The sequence below is a fragment of the Galeopterus variegatus genome, unplaced genomic scaffold, assembly GCF_000696425.1.
Source record: "Galeopterus variegatus unplaced genomic scaffold, G_variegatus-3.0.2 Scaffold9614, whole genome shotgun sequence".
NCBI lineage: Eukaryota > Metazoa > Chordata > Mammalia > Dermoptera > Cynocephalidae > Galeopterus > Galeopterus variegatus.
The window spans coordinates 15,654-33,831 of NW_007735725.1; the positions used below are offsets into that span (position 1 = coordinate 15,654).

The 18,178-nt window shown below is 40.2% G+C and overlaps 1 protein-coding gene across 1 annotated transcript in view; it reads left to right on the forward strand.

Annotated features, from left to right (window-relative positions):
* LOC103609434 (E3 ubiquitin-protein ligase RNF14-like) overlaps positions 1 to 11,885 on the forward strand; it is a 13,148-nt gene extending 1,263 nt beyond the window's left edge. The window contains exons 2-6 of the mRNA XM_008593758.1: positions 3,119 to 3,288; positions 4,514 to 4,665; positions 6,520 to 7,047; positions 7,725 to 7,953; positions 11,062 to 11,885. Of these exons, the coding sequence (XP_008591980.1) occupies positions 3,135 to 3,288; positions 4,514 to 4,665; positions 6,520 to 7,047; positions 7,725 to 7,953; positions 11,062 to 11,324 (1,326 nt within the window). The 5' untranslated portion in view covers positions 3,119 to 3,134 and the 3' untranslated portion in view covers positions 11,325 to 11,885. The remainder of the gene's footprint in view (positions 1 to 3,118; positions 3,289 to 4,513; positions 4,666 to 6,519; positions 7,048 to 7,724; positions 7,954 to 11,061) is intronic.
* Positions 11,886 to 18,178: the final 6,293 nt, after the last annotated feature.

The following is an 18,178-nucleotide window of genomic DNA, read 5'->3' on the forward strand; positions in this document are numbered from 1 at the left end:
AGACGGGGCGCCCCCAGCCCAGCCCAGCCCCCCCGGGGCGCTCAGGAGGAAGGGGAAGGTCTAGGCCCTGCTCCTCGGTCCCCGGTGCCCACGCTCAGCTCGAACAGGGCCCTCCGTGTTCTTAGCGCTGGGGCACATGGCTAGGCTTGGGCCTGCCCCGGGTTGTTGGTGAGTCACACAAACAACGATTCGGTGGCGCGCGGTAGAGACAGCAGCGGAAACCCGGCGGAGGAGAGGCTTCCCTCATTGGTGTTGCTGTAGAGGTTTTCGGTTTGTCAAAACTAATATTCAACTTGAATGATCTCGTGTCTGATGGCGCCGGGGTTTATTCTCGTTCCTGTGTTATAATAAAGAAACAGAATGGTCTGAATCGAGGCTTAGTTATATATTAGCTGTGTGACCGCGGGCCAGAAGGGGACCTAAACTGTGATTTTTCTCGTTTGTGTAACGGAGGGAGTAATAGGACTTGCTTCGTGTGGTTGTGGGAGTCTAGCATCAGCTAATGCATTGGAAGGGCTTAGCACGATGCCTGGCACACGGTAGGAGTCACTAATTGTTACTGTTATTGTGACGACCGACCCAGGCTCCTGCTTCCAGTGGGATGTGGCGGAGGGCTCACTGAACCCTTTGCTCCTGGTCCTCCATTCCAGCACTCTGCATTTCACCCCGACTTCAGTTATACTCTTTTCCGGTTTCTAATGCAAGGCACTGGTGGACGTTGAGAACTGTACACAGATGGAAAAGCCGTGGTCCTGGCTTTTGAGAAAGTAATGGTAGGAGTCCGGCAGGAGAGGAAGTGCAAGTTCACAGACTACTGTAATACAAGGTGGGATGTGACAGTGTCGGGAAAGTTACAGTCTGGCTGGATTTTAAAGGAAGACATGGGTCTAATTGGAAAACGCTACGTGGAAGAGGACTTTGGAGGTGGTCCTTGAAGGCTCAGTGGAAAGAATCAGAAGGAAATGGAGGTTAGCGTTTTTAGATCTCTCCGTAACCCATCTGAGGACCACACTCCCCTTCCCCTTACCCCAGTTAAGAAGCCTGGTTCTAAAGCATGTAGAATAAATCTTGAAAGTTTATGTGTGTGTGTGCCTTTGTTTTGTTTTTAAGTATTATCCTGCTGTCAAAGTGAACCTAACCTTGAGTGTCATTGGCAGGTTTAATTCATGAGCGGGAGAGAGGAAAAGCTGGAGGGGGGTGGGAAATGAAGGAACGAAACAAGCAGAAGGGGAAAGGAGAAAAAACCAAAATTCAAACTTAAGAATATGTATGCTATGGGGCATAGTGTCCTCTCCTCTCATATGACCTTGATGTTGCTCCTCAGCTCCTCCAGGGCTGCGGGCAGTCAGATAAGAAGGCTTCTGTCATTGCTGGGGACATGCAAGTGCCCTTTTAACCAATTGGCTCAGTCTGTCCTAGAAGGGTAATATGGAGCTGCAGTTTAGGATTGGCTATATGTTAGCATGTGTTTGACTCTGGTGGTGTTTATGGAAATTCAGAATTTAAATTTGGAGAGGGTCCTAACACCAACTTTCGTATTTGTTTTCTGCAGATGGCAGGTTTTCCATAGTATATCTAGTATGAGTCCTACATCTCAGCCTCCTATCCAGCTTGAGCAGTCTCAGCTGCACTGGCTAGCGAATAAATGGTATTGGCATGAATTCCCAAATGAACTGAAAAACAGACAGCGTTGTTAATATCCTTTTCTTCTAGTTGTTGCTAATAGGTACTAACTGACCTCAAATAGAACATGTCACTGTGTCTCAGATAGGGATGTCGTTTAAGCAGAGCCATCAACTTCTGGGGAAAAAATTATTTTTTGAAAATGGAATCATTTAAAATGAATTTTTAAAATTGCGTAGTGCCTTTTATAATGTGAAAAACCATGTCCTAAGTTTTCTGTTTTGTACATTTCGATTTAAAAAATATTTTAGTTGAGAGGGAGCATATTTACAAGTGCAATTATTGTTCAATATTTTCATTGACAGAATGGTAATATTTTTGTTGTTTTGTTAAAGTAATTTTTATAGATTCTCATTGCATATTCTATCCACATTTAAATTATCAGAAATTGTGCTGCATCTTTAGTCACTGAGATTAAAAAAGCAATGATTCAGGCCAGCTCGTGGCTCACTCGGGAGAGTGTGGTGCTGATAACACCAAGGCCATAGGTTTGGATCATATGTAGGGATGGCCGGTTAACTCAGTGGCTGAGCATGGTGCTGACAACACCAAGGCAAGGGTTAAGATACCCTTACTGGTCATCTTTAAAAAAAAAAAAAAAAGAAAGCATTGATTAACACTTTAATTGTAGCATATTTTCACTCTTAGTGTTACCTAAAATAATGGTAAATCTTCAAATTGATGACCTTTTAGATTTGACAAAATCTGTTATTATTTCAACAATTTAATATTGTTTGCTGCTTTCTCAGTTCTCTAACTTTCTCATACAGTGTCTGTGCCCGTAACATCCTCTCCAAGAGGGTTTTCTCAACTGACAGCAGTCTGCCCCCTCAAGGGACATTGGGTATATCTGGAGATGTTTTTGATTGACACAACTCTTAAGGGGGGCACTAGTGACTTCTAGTGGATAGAAGCCAGGGGTTATACTGTTAAACATCTTACAATGCATAGCACAGTCCCCCACAACAAAAACTTATGAGCTCCAAATTGTCAAAAATGCTGAGGATGAGAAAACCTGCCTTGGAGATTCCTGTGGATTTTGAAAATTCACTTATTTTTGGATGTATATCAAATATATTTTGTATCCTCTTGAGATTAAGTCACTTTGGTAGCTTCAGTGGACATGTAAAAGTAATTTGTGATTTGTCCTTTTTAAAATTTTTTTTAAAATTGTGCTTTTTTCCCTAAATCAGTCATAAAATACATAACTAGTAAAGTCTGCAGTAAAAGCACCACAATCATCCTTTTGAAAAAATTATTATTGTGGCAAAGCTAGTGGGATGTTATATATGGCTGTGATTTTTAGTTTAGCAGAAAAGTCAGAGTATCCATTAATCCTTTGCAGTTGTTTGTGGAGCTTTTTTAAAAGTGTCATTAAAATTTTTTCAACTCTGTGCATTGTCTATTCTTAACTGATTTGAACAATTCTCTTCAGTTCCTCAGAAAATTAAATGTCTTCAGAAGACCGAGAAGCTCAGGAGGATGAATTGCTGGCCCTGGCAAATATTTATGATGGAGATGAATTTAGAAAAGCAGAGTCTGTCCAAGGTGGAGAAATCAGGATCTATTTGGATCTGCCACAAAATTTCAAGATATTTGTGAACGGTTAGTTAATATTTTTTGATACTGCTATTCCTGGGCCGAGCCCGTGGCACACTCGGGAGAGTGCGGCGCTGGGAGTGCAGCAGCGCTCGCGCCGCGGGTTCGGATCCTATATAGGGATGGCCGGTGTGCTCACTGGCTGAGCGCAGTGTGGCCGGTCTCAAAAAAAAGGACAAAAACAAAAACATATACTGCTATTCCTGAATAAAGATTATTCTCAATTTCTTAATTTATCTTAAATGATTTGTCACTTTGTGTTTATAGGCTTTAGTGACAAATGGCAGTATTACAGATGTAACACATCTTTTTAAAATGAAAATTAGAATGGGGTAAGCTGTTTTCTGTTTTATTCCATCTTTTTGCCCACTGAATTGAGATATTATCCTGCCTATTTCATGCATTCTAGAATTATTCTAACTGGCAGTTTATCAGCCATGAGTCATTGGCTATTAAATTGGGATAATCAAAGAGCAAACGAAATAATGTATGGAAAACCACTTGGGAAAAGCTTCACAGTACCATGGTGGTGGTTAATACTGTTTGGTTTCCAGAATCATTTCAACTACTGTAAACACCTGACACAGGCTGTTATTCTGTGACCTTTTGCTTCAGGAAAAACAAAACTGCTGCTTTTGATACAAACATTCACAGAAGACCTTGATGCACACTTAACTCAAAATGTTTCTACTATGAAGGCATTGAGTACAGAACATGAGTGTGATCATTTAAATGCAGCTTTGATTGTAAGAGTGCTATATGCTGTATCATGCCCTCAAGCCTGAGATCATTGTGTGGGCACAAATTTTCCCAACTATGATTTATGGATAGTTTGCACATGCTGGTCTAACTAGGCCGTGGCTGTTTGATAGAAATCAACATCCTTTTCTTTAGATTGTGTCTTTAATCATCTACTGTAAACCAACAGCGATTCAAAACATTGTGTATTACTTGGTCTTTTATGTTAGAAATTGTACTCAGAAGTAAATATAAGAATAAGTTGTGTATCTTCATTATATATTCCATGGTGCTTAGTAGATTTTTCAAGGGCTTATGAGATTTTTTTTGAAGGTGGCGGCTATGAAATTAAAATTAGGAAATAGAAAGTGCTTTGGGGGAGGGTTTTTATCCCCTCAACTAAAGCATCAAGTTTTTCTTGAGCACTGCTCTACAGTAATGGACACTCAGGTGTTGACCAACTGATCCTTTCTAATGTTTGTTTTTGGTTCAGGCAATTCAAATGAGTGTCTCCAGAATAGTGGCTTTGAATACACCATTTGCTTTCTGCCTCCACTTGTGCTGAACTTTGAACTGCCACCAGATTATCCATCCACCTCCCCACCTTCATTCACACTTAGTGGCAAATGGCTGTCACCAACTCAGGTTAGACCGGAAACTTAATTTCTCCTATCCATTTTGAAAATCTTAAAAAATCATCTTTAATGACTACCTTGATGATCTAGAAATCGGAGCATGAAGAACAGATGGGTTTGATTTTATAATTTTTTTCCCTTGCCTTCATGAATTTTAATGTTAATGAACTGAAACTGGTGTTTTAAAAAGGAATGGCAGTTATTAGAATGATTAATCATTATGAATTGTAGCAAGAGTAAGTTTTAATCAAGTATATTGTTTCTTGTTTTGCTATTCATTAATTAATATTAATGTAATGGAAACTATGAGATCTTCCTCATTTTTCTTAGATGTTGGTGTTACTTTTTTTTTTCCTTCAATAAAAGATTTAATAGTAATTAGGGCTTAACATTGAGCTAATGTAGCTATAATCAGCAAATTTCCTGAGTAAATATAAGTACTTTTCTTTTTTAAAATCTGTATATTAGTAACTAATATGTGTTGATTGCTGTCATGTAAACATAAATGCACACAAATACAAAATTGTACAATTTCTGTAGATATCTCATTAAGGCTTGAAATCTTATATTAAGAGCCTTCATTTTCTCTGGGTTATATATCCTTTTCTAGTAACAACAGCAACTCTTGATTGATACATAACTATGACTTGAAGCTAAGGTATTCTGGGATAGGTCATGGATCAGTAGCAGCTACTTTTCTAGAAGTTATGATGAAGATTGATAGGCTCATGTATATTAAGATGAAAACTGTCAGACTGCTTACCTCAAGGAATAGCTTATCAGATTTTCCCTTTTGATCACATAGTTTTCATTTCCCCACCCACCAGTCTAATCTTTTTTTTTTTTAAAGATGACCGGTAAGGGTATCTTAACCCTTGACTTGGTGTTGTCACATCAGTTGTCCAATCATAACTTATCAGTACATATTTAAGTTAGTGGCTGTGCGGGGTTTTGTTGGTAGCACTACACAGGAAGGAACAGAAGACGTCCTTTTTTGCACGTTATTTAAATTTACAAAATTTGTTGCCCATCTGGAAGGCTTATTTATGAATGTTTACCTAAAAAAGAAAAGCAGCTTATAATTCTTTAGCTCTGCTTACAAATAAATATGTTACATTTCTGATAGAAAATCCTCTCATATTTGCCTTTAAAGTTGAGCAGACCACTTTTGAAGAGGAAGTGTGAGCTTTCTCTGTGGTAGCAAACCTTATTTAGGGCTTGTAATTATGTCTAGGGTCATTATTAGTCTACTTCCCTCCATTAACCAGGATTTGATGTTATCCCAGACTGCTTACTTAAAAACAACTAGTAAAACAAAAATAAGGACTCTGAGGCTGATTCTGTTAGTGATTCTTTCAGATGAGTTTGCTTTTTGATAGGACTGGGAGTTAGAATTAATTATAAAGCTGTTCTTTTTTTTAACCATTACTCCAGGGTACCTACAGGGCTGGGACTTCCCAAGGAAAATAAACAGTTCATTTTTGAGCTAGGTTTCTTTGTCCTTCACAGGATATACAGCAATACTAAAACAGAGAACAAATAGAGAATAGAAAAAGTCCTCCATTACAGTCGCTCAAATGTAAATCTTTTTCTCCATCATATGGAGTATTACCACATCTCTTGTTTTCATGTACTTCTTCCGGCTTCTTACTTCATTTTCTTCTGTGGCTCATGTTGCTCAGGAGTTTACGAAGTGCCCTGATAAAAATGTTGGTACTGTTTTGTAGCCCAGTTTATCACAGTAGTGTTAGGATGTGTAAAGTCCTAACTTACAAGTGTAAAAGATTTCAACGGAAATCAGGAGTTGGCAGCATGATCATTTTTTCAAACTCACCAGTGTCCTCTTGTGTTTTCTTTCTCCTAGCTATCTGCTCTGTGCAAGCGCTTAGACCACCTGTGGGAAGAGCACCATGGCAGCGTGGTCCTTTTTGCCTGGATGCAGTTTCTTAAGGAAGAGACTCTAGCACACCTGAATATTGTCTCTCCTTTTGAGCTCAAGATGGGTTCTCAGAAAAAAGTACAGAGAAACACAGCTCAAGCCTCTACCACCACAGAGCTAGATTTTGGAGGAGCTGCTGGATCTGATGTAGATGAAGAGGAGATTGTGGACGAGAGAGCTGTGCAGGATGTGGAATCGTTGTCAAGTCTGATCCGGGAAATCTTAGACTTTGATCAAGCTCAGCAGATCAAATGCTTTAATGGTAAATCGTTCCTGTGCAATATCTGTTTCTGTGAGAAGCTGGGTAGTGAATGCATGTACTTCATGGAGTGCAGGCACGTGTACTGCAAAGCCTGTCTGAAGGACTACTTTGAAATCCAGATCAGAGATGGCCAGGTTCAATGCCTCAACTGCCCGGAACCAAAGTGCCCTTCGGTGGCCACTCCTGGTCAGGTAACTGTTTACGGTGCTAATGGTTGTCTTCTAATTCTCTTTCACAAAGGGAGACATCTTCTCAGGAGCTTCCTTGATAGGGCACATGGGGGCAGTGTGAGGTCTGGGAGCCACCTACAGGTTGTTTCACTGTGTCCATGAAGAATGCTGTAGTTTTACTCTGCCTTTTAAACAAATGTAAATGCTTCCTTTGCTGGCCTTGGAATGGGCAGTCCTAGGCAAGGATGAGAGTGAAAAAAGTAATTATGAAGTAAGTATGATTTACTTTGTATATCTGCTCAAATCCCACCAACCTTGGGGAATCATTAGACTGTCTTTATGTGGGGCTGAAGGGCCATCCTCTGGAGTGATTAGGTGAATCATTTACAGACTTCAGCAAAAGTATAGCTACTTGTTTTTTTTGTTTTTTGTTTTCTAATCAATTTAATTAAGGCATATATTACTTGCAAAAACAGTACACCTTTGAATCATACAGTTTGCTTAGTTTTGACAAATGTGTAGACCCATGTAACCCCATCTCATTGAAGATGAAACCATCTCATTGGTTTCATTTTGAAGTGAGAAGGAGATTTTAATTTATGTGCCCTTCTGGTTTACACAAACATCCTAAGAATATCCTTGGGATCAGAACTGCTTGCGGAATGATGAAACCTGTGGTGTTTTGTATTCCCCTCCAGGTCAAAGAGCTAGTGGAAGAAGAGTTATTTGCCCGTTATGACCGCCTTCTCCTTCAGTCTACCTTGGACCGGATGGCAGATGTGGTGTACTGTCCCCGCCTGTGTTGCCAGCAGCCTGTGATGCAAGAGCCTGGCTGCACCATGGGCATCTGCTCCAGCTGCAATTTTGCCTTCTGTACCTTGTGCAGATTGACCTACCACGGGGTCTCTCCATGTAACTTGACTGCAGGTACATTGTTAGTGTGTGGACCCAATGTGCCTTGCCCTCCACCTCCTTCCCATTGTCTAACCCTCCCCACCCTTCCAAAAGTACTATGACTTTAGTTCCTCAATTCTTCACTTTGGAAGTATTCACTCAATAGACATTTCTGTGTCAGTTACTGTCCTAGGCTCTGGGAATATAGTAGTGACCAGAAGAGACAAACTCTCTGCCCTCATGGAACTTATATTCTAGTGGGAGAAACAGGCAAACAAAGTAAGGATATTAGATGGTGGTAAGTGCTAAGGAGGAAAAAAGCAAAGGGACTGGATATGAAATGTTCCGAAGGGCAGGGAACTTGTGGTTTTTTTAGGGAAACTGGGGTGGCCTCACTGACAACATGGTTTAAGTTAAGACTTGAAGGAAGTAAGGAAAACCATGCCACTATCAGGGGGAACATTCCAAGAAAAGGAATGGCATGGTAATTTTTACCTGTAAACGTAGATCCAGATGGCAAATGCAGGGCATCTAAGCTGCCATTCTTGTTTCCATGGCACATATGTCTGATGAGTCATCAGATGCTTTCTCACTGAGCACAGGGAGGCCTCAGAATCTTCCTCAGCATGGTGCTTCAGAAAGCCACCCTCTGGGGCCAGCCCGTGGCTCACTCGGTAGAGTGCGGTGCTGATAACACCAAGGCCCCGGGTTCGGATCCCATATAGGGATGGCCGGTTCGCTCACTGGCTGAGCGTGGTGCTGACAACACCAAGTCAAGGGTTAAGATCCCCTTACCGGTCATCTTTTAAAAAAAAAAAAAAGGAAAGCCACCCTCTGTTGAAGGAGGCACCATAAGTGAAACCTGTTTTCCAATTTGATCTAGGTAGGGATTGGGAAATCAGGTCCTTGAAATCCATTTATCTAGACTTTAGTGGCTTAGTCTTTCTCAGGCTAACAGAGTCAATGATAGTAGCTACTTCGTAGGGTTATTCTAAGGATGGAAATGAACTAATGTAGAGCCACTCAAAGTTGTTATATTTGTTATACTGGTGTATGATGGGATGAATATAAAGGTTGAGAGTCAGGGTTAGAGAATTTTATAGCTATTTCACAGAGTAATTTTATGTCAGTCAAATCTAATAAAAATTTAGGCTTGTAGTTTTTGTCTTTCCTTACATTTTTCTAACATTTCATTTAATTATATTTTGCAAAAATATTCATCCTTGACAGACTGGGGGAAAATCTAGTTCTTTACTATATATAGTTTGAGGAACAATGGGCTAATACATGTAAAATGCAAAATGGTAGCTATTAATACTGTTATTATCATCATACTAATTTCTTATGTTAGCAGACTGTCATTATTTCCAAGAAAGTATCCTGAGAGGAGAGTGTGAGTACAGAAATCCAGTTGCTCAGGGCAGTCTTAAAGAGGGTAAGGGCTGGTGGGATGGAGAACTTTCCAGAATATAATGTAAACCTTTACTTTAGATCTTTGTAACCTTATCATGGAGAGGCTGCAGTGCATTTTAGGTGTGTCACAGCATTCGGGGTAGAATTGAAAATACTCTGGGGGTTTCAGCAAAATTAAGAATCTCTCTCTCTTTATATATATTGTATATTGAATGACATACTAACAATTTTATTATTTTGAGAACATTGCAGCAATAACCTTTGTCCTTCATATGTGTAGGAAGACAAAAATGCTTTGAATTAGTAGAGGGATAAAAGTGACAAGATTAATAAGATCTGTCTGTTACATTGAAGTAGAGGTGATGGAGCCACAGGAATGCACAACACAGAGAAAGGAAAATAGTGCAGATGGGATTCTGTCTTGGAAGATGTCCATTGCTTTAAAAGGGAGACATACCTCTAAATATTATGAGGAAAGTAAACTAATAAAATAACTACAACATTGTTGAGAAACATCTTTAAGTAATTATGTTGAAAATTAAGGTCATAGAATTGCGAATAGAAGCCTTTTATCTACAAATAAAGGCCTTGGGAATGGTTGCCTGTTAAGTGATAGAGCAGTGGATGCCAGGTTGAAGATCATCAAGGGAAGATGTTGACAGGAGGAACTTTCCAGCACTTGTAACAAATCATAGTACAGGTTGAGAGTGAGCATGGTAAATTAAAGAAAAATTTTTTTCTGCTTCTATTTTTTCAAATGAGGTTGGCAAATTTTATTCACTGATTTTTTTTTTTTTTTAAATATAGACTTGAACAATTCGTTTTTGCCCTTAAGCCAAAGGCACCTGTGTGTATTTGTTAGGTCTTGTTCAATATCAAATGTTGAATGATGCTGACTTAGTGGAAAATCGGTGTGTGTTTTCAACCTTTGTGTCTTTTAGATAAGTCCATCTTTATCTGTATACAATTAGTTGCATAAATATATCAACATTAAGAAATCAAAATTGAAGGAAAAAAATAACCTATTATTCTGCCACCTTTAGCAAATCCATCTTTTCTGATTGAGGGATTGCTTTCTCTTCTTGTCATTTCTGTAAATGTAATTTTTACCTAGTGTTTCTGGATTCTGTAATGAGTATTTTTGTTTGTTTGTTTGTTTTTGGCGGCTGGCTGGTACAGGGATCGAGCCCTGGACCTTGGTGTTATCAGCACCATGCTGTAAGCGATTAAGCTAAGTGGCCAGCCCCAGTAATGAGTGTTTTAATTGGGTTGTAGCCATACTAATTATAAGTTTTTAATAACTGGATCATATGTCATTAAATGCCTCTTCCACACAGTTATTTCCTTAGAAATTTAATTTGTAGGGCCGGCCCGGTGGCGCACTGGAGAGTGCGCCACTTGGGAGTGCAGCGGCGCTCCTGCCGAGGGTTCGGATCCCATGTGGAGACCGGTACCCGCTCACTGGCTGAGCGCGGTGCGGGCGCAACACCAAGGGTTGCGATCCCGTTGCCGGTCAGTAAAAAAGATAAATAGGAAAAAAAAAAAAAGAAATTTAATTTGTTTACCATTGTTATATGCATCTGCATGCATATGACTTTACTTTGGATTATTTCCTTATGATAAAGTTCCAGGAATAGCACTAATGAGTAGTCTAAGATTATGGCCATTTTTAGTGACGTTTAGTCAGCATTGAAATGTATTAAAGTTAATTTTTCATTTCACTAATAGACTCTCAAGATGATGACCTGCAAGCACGTGTGGCCAATAAACGATTTTTGAGATCGAGGTGTCGTAAGAGGGACATTGTGAGGGAAGAGAAGAAAAGTAAGCAGTGGCTAAAAACGAACTCAAAGAGCTGCCCGTGCTGTGGGACTCCCACAGAGGTAAATGTTTTGGTACAGACTTGGAGGCAAACAGATTTGCAATCATGTTATCATTGCCTTAAGAAGCCTATTGGTCCATTTTATGAATTATTAGTCCATTATTTATGACCTGTACTATGAAAACACATTTAGTATTTGTTTAGCCTTCTTACTTGGAAGATGCACATTTCGCTACTAAATATTGTTATTGACGTTACATGTATTTACGCTTTCCTTTTCAAAGTGCTTTCATACAGTGACAATTGTTCTTCCATTATGTGCACCTCAAAATTGAATGAGTTATGAGGAGGGCATACTATAGTTGTAATAAACTCTTAACTCATCTATGTGATAAAAAAATATCACATCTGACTTCTCAGAACTATTTGTCCTGAAATGTAGCACACCTGATGAATACACTGAGTATACACTCAGAAAATGGAGACCTTTTTCCATTTAGCTGAACCAAGTAATTGGAAAATCTATTGTTTCTTGACAAAACTTTCACATGTTTTGAAATCAAAATATATCTTTGCATCTGATTCTACTGTTGCCGTCTGTTATATCTGAACTGACCCAGTGGTATTCCCCAATTACTCCATTAAGGAAACTGGCATTGTGTTTAACCACTTCTGACATGCCTTAGTGCTATGTGTTTTAGTCCGTTTTGTGTTGCTATAACAGAATTACCTGAGACTGGGTAATTTATAATGAAGAGAGGTTTATTTGGCTTACAATTCTGGGACAGCTGCGTCTGGCATGGGCCTCAGGTTGCTTCTACTCATGGCAGAAAGTGGCAGGCTGCCAGTGGGTATGACCAGATCACATGGTGAGAGGAAGCAAGAGAGAGAGAGAAGGTGCCAGAGTCTTTTTAAGCTACGAGCTCTCGTGGGAACTAACAGAGTGAGAACTCACTCATTAATCCCCCCTCCCCCAGGGAGAGCATTAATCCATTCATGAGGGATCCGCTCCCATGACTCAATCAGTTTCCAACACTGCCATATTGGAGATCAAATTTCCACATGAGTTTTGGAGGCAAGTTCACTCATTATATTTGGTCTCTTTAGTCTCTTAATATAGAATAGTTTTGACCCACCTTTTGTCTGTGTATATATTAAGGGGGACACTCACTTTTTGAAGAGTCCAAGCCAGTTATCCTGTATAACATCTTACCCTTTAGAGTTTTGTTTCTCCATGGTGTCTTTTAGCTTCTTTCTCTATCCTCTTTATTTACTGTAAGCTGGAAGTTAGGTCTAGACTGAAGTTTGATTAGATTTGGAGTAACATTTTTAACAGGAACACTTCATGATGGGTGATGTGTACATTGTATCACATCAGGAGGCCCATAATGTCAGGCTGTCTTTCTGTTAATGTGATGCTCAGTTCCATGATTTGCTTTATTGTAAAGGTAAGTTTTCCATTTTGTTATTAGTAATCTGTGGGGTGATTCCTTGGCACAATGTGAATGTCCAGTTTTCCAGGAGCTCTCCAATTAAAGCATCAGTTGATGATCTTGATAATGGGTATCTGTAGAGTACCTGCACTCATTTGCATTATGAAACTATCAGAGAAATTGAAGAAACAAGCCTTGCCCATGAATTGTTGGAAATCTAGTGTTGGAAATTGCATAAATTTTAGGTAACATAAGGGAAGGAAGAAAAACTGACAAGTGTAAAACATTCTACAAATGGAGAGTGCAAGGACTGTGGAGATGGACAATGGAGTGATGATTAGTATGTAATAGAGATACAGTGTAATAAAAAAAAAAGAAAGAAAAAACAGACAAACAAAAAATAGAGTTATAGGGCCGGCCCGTGGCTCACTCGGGAGAATGCAGTGCTGATAACGCCAAGGCCCCAGGTTCGGATCCCATATGGGGATGGCCGGTTCGCTCACTGGCTGAGTGTGGTGCTGACAACACCAAGTCAAGGGTTAAGATCCCCTTACCGGTCATCTTTTAAGAAAAAACAAAAAAAAATAGAGTTATAATATCTTGAAAGAGTTCAGCTTCTAGATTGCCTCACTCCCCCAATCTTGGCTTATTCCACACATTGTATACATTGAGCATCAGTTTTGTGATACCCATCCCCCTTATTGTTTATCCTTGGCTCTAGAGAGTTTGTCCTGATCCTGAAAGGGGATCAGGATCAAGGGCTGTTCTTGCAAATGTAAGGCAGTTTGTTCAGGGTGACCTAAATTTCAGGTCTTCTCAGTAGAGAGATTAATGGAAATGATGTACAAAGATGTTATCAGAAGAGTATAGAAAGATTTTTTGAGAGAAGGAAAGACATTATATTCAGTTTTGTCCACGTGCATAAAAATGTACCTTATTTTCTGCTTCCAGGTTGTAATATCCTGTGAATGTTAATAGAAGACTAGTTTCCTCATTCTGCTCAAGATATGGAGATGGAATGGTTTGCCCTAGTCTTTCATCCGGTACACAAAGCAACCTTGCAGGATATATAGGGTGCCATTCATTCACTCTTCTTGTGTAGAAGATATGGAAGAACAAGGTTTATATTTTCATGTAGTTCTACTGATTAAGACACATTCATACATTTTTTCACTGTAACATAAATAAGAAAAATTATAAGGGCAAAGGTTCTGAAAATGAAAACTTCAGAATATTAAATATTTTAATATGCACAAAGCTCTGAATAGTTAAAAATTAAATGTTTATTTTCTTCCTCAAGCTGTAAGGAGGGGTAAAGAGTTAAACTTATAGGCCCTTTTGTCTCTGAAAAGCATCTCTCTAAGACATTCTGCTGGAGCCCCCTCAGTACTAAGAGGGTTCTTAGAAGCCTTATTAAAAATGGACTGTGGAAGATGATGGAATAGACAGTCCCTAGCATCACTCTCTCCCAAAAATCAACCAATTTACAACTATAAAAATGCAACAATGGCCAAGATGGGGCCGCTAGAGCTCAGGGGAAGAGGAGGAGAGACCTACGGAGTGCATGAAGGTGGGAGAAGCCACAATGAGAGAAAGAAGAAACCTCTCTGATAATTTCTTGCATGGCCACTGTAAGGCTGGAGCTGCTGAGCGCATGGAGCAGAAACTGGCGAAAGCTGCTGCTGTGCCCTTTGGATGGAGTTGCTTGGAGGTGGCAGGGAAGAAGAGGTCATTGGTGGCCCCCAGGCCAGGAAGACCACTAATAGGGTTCCCATGTACCCACATAGAAACAATGAGCCACAACAACTGGAAAAAAGGAGCTACTCAGAAGCCGGTGAGTCATTGCATGGGACCTGTGCACAGTCTGTCCATGGGGAGTGTTTGCAGCACAGGCGGTAGGGGAGACAGGCCCACCAGGGGAACACTGGGGCAGAGCAAGGACAGCTGACTGGCACCCCAATCAGTGAAGGAACACTCAGAGGAGACTGGTCAGGAATATAGAATTGCATGGGGTGCAGTTTGATGAAAAGACTCAGTCCCAGATCAGAGTTTCTACACAACCCAGGTGCACTGGGTCTCTGGAGAGCCGGAAGTACCTATAAGGTCCACCATTAAAACCTGAGCAGCAGCAAAGCAGCAACTTAGCTCAACCACACAGCTCAAGTACTGGTTCCTGCAGGAAGTTCCCTCAGTTTAGAAGTAAGCAAAGGACAAAAATTTAGTTCCAGCCCAGGCACACCGCCAGTGCCTCGGGGCCCGCCCAGGGACCTGAGGCATGGATCTGGGAACCAGAATCCCCCCCAGCAACTAGGCACACCGCCAGTGCCAAGGAGCATGCCAAAAACATTACCTCCATGTGGGTGGCCCACCACAGCCACCAGAATAGCCATGGCTGCTGTGAAAGTGGCTAGACGCCACAATCGCCACACAGATGGTCCACCAGCCACTGAAGTGCATTAACACAAGGAGAGTCACCAGCAGAGACCAAAGAGAAGAAGAGGATGTCTCTCTCCACAAAGTACATTCCAGAGTGACAGAAGCAGTATCTGCTCTACAATAATAGTGGGGGACCTGAACACACCTCTCAGCATTGGACACATCATCTAGGCAACAAATCAATAGAGTAACCATTACTCTTTCAGAAGGAATGTAGGTTATCACGGGGGGTCGGGGGAGGGAGAAGGAGATAGGGCAATACTGGACAAGGAGCATAAAGAGTAAGTACGATTTGTAACAATATATATGTTAGTAATGTTGATGTGATCAACATATGTCAACATTGAACCCCCAAAATATGTGTAATCAATTATGATTCAATAAAAAGTTTTTTTAAAAAAATGGATTGGGGGTCCGGCCTGGTGGCGCACTGGAGAGTGCGCCACTTGGGAGCATGGCGGCGCTCCCGCCGAGGGTTCGGATCCCATGTGGAGACCAGTTCGTGCTCACTGGCTGAGCGCGGTGCGGGCGCACCACCGAGGGTTGTGATCCCATTGCCGGTCCCCGGTACGGGCGCGACACTGAGGGTTGCGATCCCGTTACCAGTCAGTAAAAAAGACAAAAAAAAAAAAATGGATTGGGGCCTAATCTCTTTTAGTCTATGTTACATTTCTTCCAACCTAAATTTCTGTGAAGTTAATTCTCCCTTTGGGGGGAAGCCCTTTACTCTATAACTGATTGTGTGGCCCAGTGTCATTTTGATCTACTGCCTTTCAGAATACAATGTTATAATAATTTTAAAAGTATTTTTTAACACCATACACACTGTGCGTATTTGATATTTATTAGTGGGGTTTACAATCCACTGGTTTAGAGCCAAATCTAGGGTTTAATGATACTGACTCAGAAGAATTTCAGCCCTGTTCAACTTTCCTAGTCAATAGAGCCTGAACTCAAAACAGCTTGCCTTTGCTACCTTTTGTTCCACCTTCTCTCCTTTTACCCTCACCCTACTTTCTGTTGGGAAGGACAATTTTAGTATTAACTCCAGCAGCACTTGCTTTTATTTCCTCTCTGGGATAGGAGAAAGTCTAATTAATTTCCCAGCTGAACAAGCTGAACATTCTTTAATTATCTGCTTTTTGAACCTGTTCACACACCACTGTAGTTCCTAATTTGCTAACTTTCGGAATTCTTTTTTTGAAAGTATTCTCTAAATAGCTATGAAAATTCGGCTTATCACCCTTTTCTGCAACAGCAGTGTTTTGGGTGAGCATTTTGGTTTGATACCTAGATTCTTATTTCTGGGTTTTGTTGGCTTTTTGAAAAATTGTGTTTGCTTATGGCTTGGTGAGTGGCTTGGTAGCAGAATAAGATTTTTTGAAAAAGAGACAGCAGAATTCCACTGCAGCTTGTGAACATGTTCTTTTCAGCTACCTTGTTATTGAAAATTGGAATCAGTTTTAATTGCTTTAGATGGTGTGTGTCCAAAGAGGCAGCAATGACTGTGTACTGGATCGTCAATGAGGATGCTTAATCTTAAAAATAAGAATAATTTTAAAAATCACCTGAAAATCATAACAGTTGCTGCCATTTGTTCAGTTTCCAAGGCAAATGATCACATTTTAGAAGTCTATTTTGCATATCTTCTTATGTGAGAAGAAGAAAGTCCCAGAAAACAGGGCTGGCCCGTGGCTCACTCGGGAGAGTGTGGTGCTGATAACACCAAGGCCATGGGTTCAGATCCCACATAGGGATGGCCGGTTGCTCACCAGGTGAGTATGGTGCTGACAACACCAAGTCAAGGGTTAAGATCCCCTTACCAGGCATCTTTAAAAAAAAAAAAAAAGTCCCAGAACACCACCTTCTCTTAACCTGGGCTAGTGAGTGAGCTTAGGGGTTAGGGTGCAGATTTAGTTTAAATCAGATGGTTTCATGGACTTCCATTCCGCACATTGTATTTAAGAGCCAAAGTTAATTTAAGAATAAGTTGAAGAAATGAAAATTAAAACAGTTATACAGTATATACCTGAAAAGTGACTTCTGTGATCGAATAGGAGTTTAATTCAGATTTTTTCAGTAGTAACCACTCAGAAACTAATTTACTTCATGAGCTGATTGATACTTGCTAGGGATAATTTAATTTGAAGTTTTATGTTATATTGATGATGCCATTGAAGTAGGAAAGAAGACTTTAAAATATAGTTCTATGAAAGAGCTGGGAAGGTTTTTCTTAATTTATGATTTAAAAAGCATAACACAGGTGTTTAGTCTCAAAGACTTGTTTGTTCACCTCAGTATTTCTTCCCTAGGTACAAAATCTTCATCCCTCAATTTTATCAGAGACTGTAGGGCTTGTAAAGTCTTATTTTTGAGGCATGAGTTATGGGCCAGATATAAGATGGTGTAGTTTTGGTTGAGTACTTTAGTCTCTGAGTGAAATGAAAAGTTTGGGTAACTCCAAAAGTCCTGTGACACGATTGGGTTTGTGGAAGGTGGTTGTTTCAAGGAAGTGTATGATAGTGGGCCAGACCATGGCTCACTCGGGAGAGTGTGGTGCTGATAACACCAAGGCCGTGGGTTCGGATCCCTATATAGGGATGGCCAGTTAGCTCACTTGGGAGAGCATGGTTCTGACAACACCAAGTCAAAGGTTAAGATCCCCTTACCAGTCATCTTTAAAAAAAAAAAGAAAGTTTTATGATAGAATAAAGTGTTTTCTACCTGGCTTGATTTCATGAAGCCCCTTTACTCAAATGGCTGATAGTTGCCATAAAGTCACATGAACCTCATTGTTCCTTTTGGTGGGAGTTTGGAAAGGCCATGTCCCTGGATTTTATATAAAAGATTTGGATCTAGAGCTGGTAAATGATAATAAAATACTACGTAACTTTTTTTTTTTTAAGTCAGAATAGAGTCTCTGACTTTTTAAGCTCATGATTAAAGTAACTTAAGGGCCTGCCTTTCTCAATTGAGAGGCATCTTGTTCCATCTTTCTCTTTTTTAAAGAAACGATTTATTTTAGAATAGTTTTAGGTTTATAGAAAAACTGCAAGGATAGTACAGAGAGTTTCCGTATAGCCCACACCCAGTTTTTACTATTATTAACATCTTACCATAGTATGGTACATTTGTAACATCAGTGAAACAATAC